This window comes from Convolutriloba macropyga, chromosome 15 (genome assembly GCF_964194025.1).
Source record: "Convolutriloba macropyga chromosome 15, txConMacr16.3, whole genome shotgun sequence".
In the NCBI taxonomy this organism is placed as follows: domain Eukaryota; kingdom Metazoa; phylum Xenacoelomorpha; order Acoela; family Convolutidae; genus Convolutriloba; species Convolutriloba macropyga.
Genome location: NC_134482.1, coordinates 33,842,795 through 33,856,311, shown reverse-complemented (window position 1 = coordinate 33,856,311; position 13,517 = coordinate 33,842,795). Strand labels below are relative to the sequence as shown.

Genomic DNA, 13,517 nt, shown 5'->3' with positions numbered 1-13,517 from the left:
AAAGCCCGGACTATTCCCAGAACATTTTAGAGTTGAATCTAAGATGTAAAGACACGTACACGTCACATATTAACTTAGAAAATCAATTCTGAATCAGTATATTTGCAGTCCATTTATACGCATTTATGACCATGACGAATTCAGAAAAACTTCGTAAATCATGATGTTGCACTTGACAAATTTATAAAGACTTTATCAATTGAGTGAGCACAAGCGAAGCTTAAAAGCCAGTTTTACAGTTTTCACTGACAATGCCAATAATCTTAACAAAACAAAATTCCTAAACTCTACTTTTCTATTAGAGCAAAATTATTCTGCAATGATAAACGACTTATAAACGATTCTGTTGGGGGCGTTCAGTATCAGGATTTTAGTTGGTTTCTTTATTTAACTTGTGACTCACGAGATAGACTTTGCGCAGACTGGACCAGACGGTTAATGCTCTGATGAGGATCCAGAAACGTATCAACAACCTGAACAATTTCAAAAAGTGGAACTTAGCAAACCAGATTTTAAAAGGCTACATAAATGTGGCAAGTCAAGTATACAAGGTAGCCAAGCCATTAAAATTACTGCAAATAGATCAAACGATTGGCAAGGTTAAAAATTTTGCTAGAGGAGGACAATTATAAGGCAGTATCTGCTTGTTTAATATACTGTTCATGAACCTGCTTGTTGTTCTTGCGTTACCAGAACTTTAAATCGAAATTCAAGTATGACATTTTCTATTTCTTTAATATGACATGCTCAGCGCACCCGTCAATGTGAGGGTCTACAGTTTCAAATTTGCAACCAATTCCATATGGTTGTGATAATTTTACCTAACACTAAACCTTTCTGATAAAAAACAAAACTTTCAGGCAAAATTAAAGTAATCTAGTTATAATTAATCCATATGATGAGTTTTAACTTGAAGTCAAAAAAATATACGAGATAGGCTTTAAGGCCGTTTAATATAGCATAGCAGGCAGATTGCTGGAATAGCTGAGAAATAAACCTGCCTGCAGTATAATACAGATAGAAACAGATACAGATATAAGTTGAAAAAGTTATAGACGCTGCTCAAAAAGTCATGTAAAAAACATTCAGCGATAAATTAATAGGGCTTGTTAAACCTAATGCACATATCAGTTCCGTTGCCCTGAAATTAATTCAAATTAGATTTAAGTATCAAAGTGCAAGAGTCATTTTATTGAGCGAGTTAAGTCCGGCATGATTAAAATCAAAATCTAATCAAGCAAATGACAAAAAACTTTAACTATGAAGAGTGAGAAATGACGTCACGAGCGCAAATGTTAATGAGGCTGTGTGAAACTGTATGCAAACGTAAAACTAAAAAAGAACGTCAGAGGAAGGGATAAAAAAGAAGCAGGACAAGTACTGAAAAACTATTCAACGAATTCACTGAAAATCTAAAAACAACTCAACCGGGCCAGCAAACCAAACGATCAATAACAGCCAATCTTTGAAGAAAAAATTCGTACTATCTAAACTCTTGAAGCTTTTAGCCTTAAAGCCAAAATTTATCCAAATTACCCATTAATTAAAGCACAAGCTTTGAAAGGGGTTTAGTGGTCACTAAAGAAAGAAAAACGCAAACAAACTGAAAAACATTTTCATAAAATAAATTGAAAATGGCAAATTTATTAAAAGTTTTTCAATTTTGATATATTAACATCCTCAATCTGCCCAGTAACCCATTTGCAAGCCCTAAAAAAATTCAAATGTTCTTAAAAGTCTTAAAAGTCAAACATAGCCGGCAGATTGCCGGAAAATAGTCGCGATAGACGTTTGTGGCCTACCATGAAATGAAAAACCAAAGAAATAAGATGGACAGATCGACCACCAGCTTTTTAATAGGCAACTAGACTTTGGGTTAGATTCGGATTGTCATTTTTATGATACACAATTGCAGCTTTTTCAAAATGCAGCCCTAATGCAGCTTTTTCAAAATTAATATTCGATTTTAAAACTCAATTCCTATTACTCAGCAATTAGGGCATATAAGTTTGGCACTACTCAGATGCACACTATTGATCTTCAATTAGTAAATGTTCATAAAATTTAAAGTTCCATAAGTGAGTTCAGAAATCATTTTTTTGAGTGACGCAATTGACAGAAAAGCAGAAATGACGTCACGAACACAAATTTTAACAAGCAAAGCAGTAGAAGTCGCTGAAGTCATTGAAAAAGTCAATTCCAAGAAGACAGGGGAAGACAAAACAAAAATCTGTTCAACGAAGTAAAAAAACATAGCAGGACAAGTCCTGACGTACATTTCAAAGAATTTTCATTGATTAAAACTGATTAAAAACTAACCCCGGAATGAACTATGAATGGATTGGGAAAATCATTTAGACAAATCCGATCCAAAACATCTTAAAAACAGTAAAAACTAAAGTGAAATTGCCGCATGTGAACAAAACCATTAGCGAGAAAACGAATATTTGTTCAAACACCGTTTTCTCACTCAACTTCAAAATTACAGCGAAAAAAATTCACGCCGCAAAAGCACCCTGTTTTTTCGCTCCACTTCCTGTTTCGGCGTGAACAAAATCACCACTCCAATTTCACTTCAAAAATCATGAAAATGTGTGAACAGATCTTAAAAAAACAGCGCCCTAATACAATTCAATTTCTTTGAATTGTAAAAACTAGGAGCGCTATAAGAGCCGCCCGGAATTGCTGAAGTCAGAATGGCCATCTCCAGAATTTATTCAGAAACAAACCTTCAAGCCTTAGAAAACTTTCATTTGTGCGTATGGCCGCATAACTCAGAAAATGAGAAAAAACAGTACAAACTAAAAAAGAGCAAAATTAGCATAATTTTGCTGTGGGAGGGGGCGAGCCCGTAGGTGGGTTACGGGTGGAACAATGTGTAGTGATGGGGTTTGGGAGGGGTGAAGGAAGACCTGAAGTGTGGGGGGGGGAGATATGGGGGGAGGTGAAGTGGTGGATTTCAAACTCAAGAACCGCCCTTCATATGAATTTAAGTCTCCAAAACAGTTATTTCATACTTATAGTCCAATAAGCTGAAAGGCTCTAAGAGCCCATAACGCCCTCCGGAAGTTACACGTTGTTACGCATTGATTTTTAGAGTTCATTATTCTATGGTGTTATTGAGGTAAATTTGAGATATAACTTGGAATAATTATTGTCATTTTCAAGGGCTTATTTTGATGTTTCACAGTGCGATTTTTAGCGGATATATTTTAATAAAATTAGCTAGTAACAGCCTTTTACTGAGCGGTTCGGATGCGTGATATATCCACTAGTTTGCCTTGTATTTTAGAGTTTTGTTAGTCTCAATTTCTATTCTAACAAAGTCTGTCAAACTTAGAAGTTTTAAGAGAATTTCCAGTTCAATCTTTTTAATTATTATATCAGAAAATAAAGACAAAATTTCAATGAAAGAATAGGAAGTTTAAGTTTTTGCTGAGTTTTATTAGCAACTGATAGTCAGGCTGTTTCTCCGGTGTTCTGGAGATCGTAAGTTCCGCAGGACTGTGCCTCGAGTTGTATTGGTCCTTCGCAAATATTTACTGATCTACAAGTTGGGCAATTCCGGCTTTTGTACGTCTCTTGATGTTTGTTAAGTACATATACAAGTTCCGTATTAGCACCTACTTTATCAGAATAATTACTTCACCAAGTACAATCTCTCATGAGGTCATTTACTAATTATGTGAATTTATCTTCAAGAAACTCAAAAAAGTAAATATTGAGGCTTTTAGGCACTTGATATATTTATCTATGAACTGTCACTCTGCGGTTGTCTTTTGTAAACATAAACAAATTTGAGGTTACAGGCCTAGATGGAAATACTGGCTATATATATATAAGTATATATATATATAAGTAATGTCAGCTAGCAATCGCTTTAATGAACTTTGATAACCTAATGCACTATGACTTAATGAACGGGCTTCATGTTTATCCCGTTTCTTTTGATTTTGCTGTTTTCACTTTGACCATATTCAATAGATTCCGTATTTCAATTGAAAATATAATCAGTGGAAATAGTGATTGAGGTAAGCCGGAAGTTAAACGTGAAAATCGTGACTTATGCATAACGAAAAATGTGAGCAAAAGGTAAAGCGAATTAAAAAGGACCACCCAAATAATAGCCGCTTAGAGGCTGACGGCGACTATTAAGAAATTTAAAAAATAGGAGAAAACAAACAAAGAACATAGCCGGCAGATTGATTCCCATAACTCTATTGGGATTGAAAGAAAAGTAAATATCAGCAAAAATTGATTTTTGTATAAAAACATTTTTAAGTGCGATTTATCTTGATGTTATTTCGTAATTGAACATACTCCTGTCTCTCACTGAGAGGCTACAGGGTCTAGTATCAATATCAATAAGCATTATAGATAGTTACTAAAACTTATGATAACAAATTTCAAGTACCGGGCATCTAAAAATGTGCTTTATGGGTTTATCCCGTTTCTAATTCTGGCTTTGATTTTTTTTATACTGAGTCTCTTCATATTGAATTATTTTGCTGAGCAGCTGCTGTTTAAAAGGATTTTGAGCAGAATGACAGAAGAGTGAAACTAGCCTAGAGCAGTTAAAAAGATTTCACGCAAAATGTCGAAAAAGCGGCCAAATGGGTAAAGCGAAAAAAGGTCGACGAAGTAAAAAACATAGCAGGACAAGTCCTGACGTACAATTCAAAGAATTTTCATTGACTTAACAAACAACTAGACCTAGAACGGACAATGGGTGAATTGGGAAAACCATTTCTAAAAAAATCAGATGAAAAAAACAAAAAAAAACACAAAATCAATGTCAAAATGCTGCTAGGGAGAACAAAAAACCACTAGTGAGATATGTAATTTTGATTCTAACAAAAAACTAGGTCCAGAATGAGCTGTGAATGGATTGGGAAAACTATTCAGAAAAAAAATCCGATCCAAAAAAACAAGATAACAAAACGATTCACATTTTCATGTGAACTATCAGAAAGTTTGATGTAACTTAGTTACACAAGAAATGAGGAAACGCTCATTGAAAGACAGTCAGAAGATACCTTAGAATCATTGGGCACTGCCCTTCGGTATAATTGTTTATTTAAATTAAATTGTGGAAAATCCCAAGTTTTTCCTCTTTCAAAAACCACGAAATTCGATACTCTTGGCAAAGTTATCAAAATTTCTGTAATTTGAGCAATATGTTCACCTCTTTAAAGAGTCATGATAATATTTGATGTTCTGAAGACAAATAAAATTAATTAGATTTTTTTCCATAAAGAATGAGCATTCGATGAAATGTAAATTTAATCCAGTGAGTTAAGTTGACAAAGGAAGAATTTGAAGGATGATCGAAACTTTAAGGGAAAGAATTGTTTCCCATATAAAGATTAAATGGCTTTGCACCTATGTATCTCGATTAATTTTGCTCACTTTTTGTCTACTTTGACCAGCAATTCCATGCTATTCCTATCAAAGTATTGGATCAGGATTCAACAAATGATAATTCAATGAAAGACTGCTTTTTATTCACAATTTGACTACCAATTTCGAAAGTTGGCACACCTACATTAGATGAGCAGGTAAGATCAACTATTTCAACAACATGATGAGTAAAGCTTTTTTTCTTTAGCGAAGACTTTTTTGTATTACTTCTAGAAGTTCAAGTGCGCTAAAAGTTTTCACAGCCATAAATTAGCACACCACAGTAAATTATTGGATTGAAATTTGAGTAAAATGCCTTTCGAACATAAAGACCCAATTTTGAACTTGAAAAAAAAAACAATTTCCATGTCACTTAATCAATTTGCGCTTTGAACTTGCAAGCAGTACGATAAAAAAAAAAACAACCGACGACCGGCGGACACATTGCTCTCAAAGGACATGCGAGCTAGGCTCACTGCTGTAGCTCGGCCAACTGACTGGAAAAAAGAGTGTGGGGGGGGGGGGGGGTTAGCTTCCTCAGTTGCTTCACTGAACTATTAAGAGCCTACAAAAGCTCTAAGAAAGCTACACAGAAACTTAATGCCTCAGTTGGCTTTACCAGTTTATCCAATTTCTTTCGGCCAAATCACTCAAGCGAGCAAAAACATTCCACGACGAAACGACCGACACATTGCAAAACAGTCAAGCAAAAAATTTGCATTTAAAAAAACACAGACGACAATAATTGCTTCAAACTTGGTTCGAGAGCAATAATGATTCATTTTCTTTCTCAAGAACACCTGCAGGAATAGCTCTCAGTCAGTATCTCATTTCGGCTTAGAAGATAACTAATAATGGGTTTTTGCAATAAACTGAAGCATGGCATTGTCAACATCACATCAGCATTCCCGCTTTGCCTGAACCATTTACTCGATTAAATTCTAGACCCACTTTAGTTTAAAGGCAAGTTTGTTTACAGATTGTTGTACTATTTACAAGAAAATCTGGTCCTGATATGAGTTTTTTCTAACAGAGCTACCCACCTGTTGGGAGAGTGTTGTTCTCATCTGTTGTATAATGGCAGCTATCCCCGAGTGCAACTCACCCACTATTTCGTATGCTTCATCACTCTGGCCCTTAGAAATAAACGAACAACTTCATGAAATGAAATCTGATATAGGCCAAACTATTTTGAATTCTGTGTTCTGTGAACAATACATTTCATATCTAGCATTTAAGTGGTAACTATAACTAATTTAAGAATCAAAATTTGCGGCTTTCCTATTGAACATCCCCCGCCTAGTGATCGTTTGTCGTATAGCACCCCCCTCCCCCCCATAACGCAATCATACGATAATGAGGCTATGATTTTATGGGGGGGGGGGGGGGGGGGGGGGGGGGGTAATACGGGACACCCCAAAATTTTAACCATCCAGTTAACAACGGAATGAACTTCCACCTACGCCTAAAATTAACTCACAGTGGATATAGACTCACTTTTTGTTGTTGAGCCAATCTGACGAGTGCGTTCATTGGTTTGGTGAGAACAGAACACTTGTGCTTCAGCACACTCTGTTCATCCCCACCCAGATGTCTGGCGTAATTCCACCCCAGCTTAATTATCGCATCCAAGCACTGTGAGCCTGAAATAGAAAGAGATGGATTTAAAACAACTGGGATGCCAGTAGCAAAACCCAAATCGAAAAAATTAAGAACCGCCCTTCACGCTATGAATTTATGTTTCAAAAACAGGTTCAGTGGATCGAAACCTTAAGAGTCTAGTAAGCCGAAAGGCTCTAAGAGAACTTAATGCCCTCCGAGCGCTACCTGTTTATGCCGTTTTTGAGGACGAAAAATCAAATGCGTCAGACGAAATGTCGATCAAGAGAAACATCGCGTAAAAAGACCACAATGATAAAAAGACCGCAAAAAGGACTAATATTATTGCTACCAGCTTTACTTGAGACCAATCCAACAAGTGTAGAAAAGGCAATGAAGTTGTCACATACTCCTCGCTGTCAAAAATTTGTACGAATGAAGGAACAAAGAACAAACATCTTGGCACATTTTTTTAAGAAAAATGTAGACAGCCAATTAGCTCCGTTCACCAATCGCGGCTATTGAAACCCACAGAAGTCAGACGTAATGGTTACGTGACTCTGCTTGAAGTCACTGAGAATTTCTGGCGTTTATCGAGAACCGCGAAGCGGTTCGAGATAAAATATCAAAATTTCGAAGTGACTTCTGCAGAGTCACGTAACCATTTTAAAACAAGCACTGTGCAAGTTCAGTCGAAAGCTTTGCGGAAGTGATTTTAACCGATTAAACGATCAAAATAGGAGTTTTCTTCCGATTGATCAAAAGGAGAATCAGTTTCGCAGACGAATGGCTCTTTTTTTCCACAACAGTATAGGAACAAAACAATTTCTCAATTTCGTTGTTCTTTGATTTTTCTGTTTAATAAAAAAAGAGCCTATTGTCCCTAAAAAAGATTGACCGATGATGATTCCATTCTTACAAAAACAACATTTGACAATATTCGATGGTTACAGAATCTGTGGAAACGATGGATTCAAGTTAAAAAAAGGGAAGACCCAGAATTTTTTGGGAAATCTATGGATATGATTTTCGCGAGGAGTCTTGACCTAGCCAGCCAATACCTTTGTCAATTCGTTCAAGGGATTTTTTCCGTTTCTCCAAACCCCCCGAAATTTTCTCGTTTTTGCAAGCCCAACCCCCCCCCCCCCCACACACACACACACACACACACACACTCCCACCCATCAGTACTCTCATCCTCATGTAAACCAGAAAGAGCACAATTAACATTACCAAATGAAAAAACTAAAATCAAAATCCTGTTAGGGGGAAGAATTATATGCATCAACAAGCAGTAGCAAAAAAACCTTTTCAAGAAATTCGAACAGTTAAAAGGGAGGAAGATCACCCAAGCACTCTCTACAACAAAGCAATGATTCAAATATATATCAACGAACGTGTCGATTACACAACCAAAATAATGGAGGACAATGATTTTCTTGGTTTTCGTAAATCTCCTGATAAAAATAAATTGAAAAACTTAACATCAAGTGGCCACCGTACTGCTCCAAGACAAGGAGAAATTTTTTCTGAACAAATGGAACAAGAACTACGGGAAAAACATTCTTGGAATCAACCAAACAATTTATTAAGAACAGTTTATTTCTTAGTTGGTAAGCACTTTGCTCTCAGAATTTGTCGAGAACACCATGATTTACGCCACGAAATGGGAAGCCAAATAAAAACTGTTGGTATGGTACAAGAGAAAAAAGTAATATACCAAAAAGATTTGTCAAAAAATAATAATGGGGGACTGAAACATGCTAACAACAAAGCAAAAACGGGAACAATTTTCTCAACTGGTGGATCATACTGTCCTGTTGAAATTATCGAAAAGTACATGAAAAAAGATCCCCCAAAATCCAAATCGTTTTATTGTAGACCACGAGAAAACCAAAGGGAAAAAACTGGTTCCGCAACCAAGCAATTGGTGTAAACACTCTGGCTTCCATCATTCCAAAGATTGCAAAAGAAGCAGGTTGGGATACTACCAAATTATGCAGCGGTCATTCTTTGAGAGTTTCAGCCATTACCGCTTTATATGATCATGGAATTGAGTATAATTCCGTTAAAAAATTCAGTGGCCACAGATCAGACTTCGCAGTTCGCGAATATCAGAGATCAGAGAAACGCAAAGGCAAACAAGTGATATTCACTCGCGACCAGCTAAAGAAGCCCGTATAACGCTTCCACAGGAGGATATCATTGAGGATAATGAAGTGTTAATTTGGCAATGAGCCAAATCGTTGAAAAAGATAGATTTGAAAGTGATTCAACAATTGAATACGAGATGTCTCAAATTGACATACCAAATACTTTTACATTTACTGGAGTTGTATTTATTAATTGTACAATTAATTTTAAATAAAGAACGCTTTTTAGATTTTTTAGGGTCAATTTTTAAAAATTTCAACTTCTGGCTAAGTATACAGGACTTTCTGGCATTTCAACTTCTGGCAAAGTATATAGGAACTTCTGGCATTTCAACTTCTGGCACTCGCAACTTTAGGCATTGTCAAACTTGCACGTGCTTGTTTTAACAAACAGTACGCGAGCTAATGAGCTTCAAACGAAAACAATAGAGCTTTTTATAGACCGCTGCATCAGTTAGAATAAAGGCAACTAATTTCGGCAAATTTTCGATAAGCATTTTAAAAGTAAACAGCAGTGAATTGAGTTCGGCTAATAATAAGGATACAGCAATTTAGACATTCAAAATTTGAACAATCAAGAAGTCACGGTCAAAAAGTTCAATCGAAGTCATATCGGTTGAATGAAATTTCGCGTGAGTGAAAACATAACCGCTAGAACAAGGGAAACGACACGCGAACTCGTCAAACTTGAATTTTATAACCTGCACTTTTCCTATTCATTAATAGTAATAGCCATGGGGGTGGATAGCGGTGACGGGAGGGATGGAGGTTGGGAATAGATATTACGTTTTTAAAACCAAATTTGCTGAAATCAACGACAAAGCGAACATTGCAGACGAAATGTGAAGAAATCGAAGTTAAAATCGTTACGTCCTTGATGCTAAATTTAGCGACAGTAGCAAGCTGTAAACTTGCGACAAATCTCCAATCAAAGGACTAGATTAGAGTCGGAAACGAGATCAAAGGATTAAATTCAACAGACTTTTCGCCAGTTTAGGCACACTTAAAGTGCGAAAACTACCGACGTATATACCAGCGTTTGAGCGTGTCAGATTTCTTCGCATTCGCTTACTTTTCTAATCTTAATACATGTGTGCAGAAAACAGCGATCATGCTGAGTATATAAATACTCAGTACCATGTGATTTTAGTTGTGTAATGTATGTGGTTGGGTGTACAGGTGGTTGTACGTAGTTTGTCGATGGCGCATAAAATGACATTTTCACCTAGAAATTCTGCAAATTATAGCAGCAGTTGAAAACTACTACACGTCAGAAACTAAAAAAAAGTGCTAACGTATGTTCAAAAACAGAAATAGATGTTCAAAAAGACGCCAGTGATCGAAAGAAAAAAAATCAACGTTCAAGTCAGTGAAATGTGCTTGAGCTTAAAAATTAAAATGTGCTTGAGTGGAAAAATTTTACGACTGCAATACTCGACTTCGAGTCATTAACAAACATAAACCAACTATCATCGGACGAATTTCTCTAAAACTAAAGACGGGGCAACTTAATTCAGAGGGTGGTGGTAGCCTTAGTCAAATATTTAACGAAATTATATGGGTGCAAAAAGTGCAATTTTTAATTGCACTCAGAAACACAGAGCTACAATATTTGCTTTAATGAACGTTCAAGAGGAATTAGCGTAAGCAACAAAATCAGCACTAGAATTATAGCATTTTAATTATGACTGATTTCTTTTTTATGATATCTAACATTTTCTGTCGTTCCAAAAGCTTACTTTTAATTTTTTAAAGTTCTTTTTCACTGAAAAATCTAATGCAAAATTGAGCAGTTAAAAGTTCGAAACGCAGCTCAAGCAAATATGCGCACATCGTACAAATGTCAGCTTTTTTCTTAAAATGGGGATAAGGTGAAAAGGTAGTGATGTCCCGACTAACCTGCCTCAACATTAACATCTGGATTCTCCAGCCAAGTCTTGACCTCATCCAGTAGTCCGTACATGGTGCTGGGCAGGGGGTGCAATTGGCCCTGGGGAGAGGTCACGTGCTGCAGACACGCGTCATCACATGCCTCAATCAATTGGTCAATAGAATCGTGTAAAACTTGTTGTAACTGGCGGGCTTGTGGTGAGTTCGCCTATTGAAACAGAAGTCTAAGTAAGTTCAAATCATGCAGTTTAACATCGGCGCTGCAAAGTTTTCTGTCTTTAATCGAGAACCATCAATAGCCCAAAAACGAAAAAAAAAGACTAAAAAGAAAGTGAAAACATTTACAGACATCCAAAAAAGTTAGATCGGAAAGGAACTTCAGTGGAAGTCAAATCCATATCATGAAGATTTTCGTATATTGTATCCCTTTAAAACTTGTGATCAATACGGTCGAATACTCAGGTTTCCTTCAACTTTGAAGAGGAGCGTCTAAACGGCTGGACATTGCCCGGATGTTTGCGGGACGGTACTACTAGGTATGTAGGATGGGACTAACTTAAAGAAAACTGGCTGACAGCTTTTCTGGCGTTACTGGAAACAGTTAAACTAAACAATTGCATTATGATAGCAATCGATTGGATGACAAAACAGCGGATCTATTTTAAAAAAACTGTCGAAATGTAATGTTTGCTTGATTGTTTTTTCGAGCGCCGTTATAACACGAGCCGGTTCATCGTTTCGTGCAATTAGAATAATAAGAAGAAACATAGATGGCAGATTTCCATAGAAATAGTTGAGACTATTTAGTCGACCAGTAGTTTCAAAATATACGCTAAATGGAATGAAAAAAACTGCAAAAATTTTTCGGTTCATATTAATCGCTAAACTGATCTAAAAGAACAGTCTAGCTTAAACGAAACGAATAAAATTGCCCTACACCTAAATAAGTTTAGCTGGTCGAAGCACCTCAAACTACAGTCAGCATAAATTCATTTTGAGAATAAAAGAATTTAAGTGTGGCCAAACAGTTTTTGTTGCAAATGCAAAAACATAGCAAGAGTAGACCTGAAAAATATATTGAGGAATTTTCCTTGAGTAAAAAAACTGGACTCAAAACGACTAAAAGACGAAGGAACTTGGAAACCCATTCAGAAAAAAAATCAAGAAGAGTAAACACGGAAGTCAATTTGCACGTGAACAAAAACGCACGTGAACAAAAACTCAAAAACGAGGAAACGAATTGATGATCAACACACTTTCTCACTCCAATCCTCACTCAAATTTTACTTAGCACATCATCGAAAAATTAAGTGCCCCAATATAATTCAACAATTTAATTTGAATTGTAGGAAGCATGAAAATAACCTCAAGCCTAGATCTTTCAAATAAACATAGCCGACAAAATGCCAAAAATAGCAGCCGTTGACTCGCCTGACGCACGTTGGGATTGACACAGAAAAATAAAAAAAGAGATGAGATATAAATTGACAGAGTGTTTCTAAGTTCATTCCGATAACTCCGATTGGGATTGAAAAATCAATAAACGAAAAAATTATTGACCAAAAACAATTTTAAATTGCTTTCTTTTCGATTTCATTTCGTAAATTGGACATCAACCTGTTTCTTAATGAGAGGATACAAGCCATCATATGAAAAACATTAACAATTAGATATGATCATCAAGACTTATTAGAACAAGGTTCAAGCAGCGGCCGTCAAAAATTGGGCTTTACGGGTTTATCCCGTTTAATTTTGATCAAACGCCCCTTTCTCACTCTACTTCAAAAACTATATTGACAAAGATTCGAGCTCAAAAAACGACACGCTTGTTTGCTCCACTTCATGATTCGGCAAGAAAGAAATCCTCCATCCAAATTTACTTAGCATATCATCGAAGAATTAACTGCACCAAAATAATTCAACAATTTGATTTGAATTGTAGGAAGCATGAAACTAACCTCAGCATAGATCTTTCAAATAAACATAGCCAACAAATTGTCGAAAATAGCAGCTGTTGACCCACCTGACGCACATTGGGATTGACACAGAACAAAAAAAAAGAGAGAAATTGACGGAGTGTTTCTATGTTCATTCCGATAACCCCGACTGGGATTGAAAGAACAGTAAAGGAAAAAATTGTTTTCCATTTTAAATTGCTTACTTTTTCGATTTCATTTCCTAGTTTGACATATACCTGTTTCTTAATGAGAGGATACACGCGCTCTTATGAAAACCAATAATCATTAGATATGATAATCAAGACTATTAGAACAAGGTTCAAGCAGCGGCCGTCAAAAATTGGGCTTTACGGGTTAATCCCGTTTAATACTAATTTTGTTTTTCGATACAAACACTGCTGATTATTAATTCTAGTTAATTATAGTTCAAAAACTGTTACTTTAAACCACTTCGACTTGGATGAGAGAAAAGTGAAAATAGCCTAGAGAAGTGAAGATTTCACGCAAAGTGTTGAAC

General features: G+C 36.1%; 1 protein-coding gene across 3 annotated transcripts in view; it reads right to left on the bottom strand.

Moving 5' to 3' along the window:
- Positions 1 to 13,517, bottom strand: part of LOC142354723 (vinculin-like) — a 290,445-nt gene that overhangs the window by 167,551 nt on the left and 109,377 nt on the right. For all 3 annotated transcript variants that reach the window (XM_075407100.1, XM_075407099.1, XM_075407098.1), the window contains exons 9-12: positions 11,052 to 11,250; positions 6,898 to 7,043; positions 6,444 to 6,536; positions 404 to 473 (exon numbers count right to left, since the gene is read on the bottom strand). In XM_075407100.1, coding sequence (XP_075263215.1) covers positions 404 to 473; positions 6,444 to 6,536; positions 6,898 to 7,043; positions 11,052 to 11,250 — 508 coding nt within the window. The remainder of the gene's footprint in view (positions 1 to 403; positions 474 to 6,443; positions 6,537 to 6,897; positions 7,044 to 11,051; positions 11,251 to 13,517) is intronic.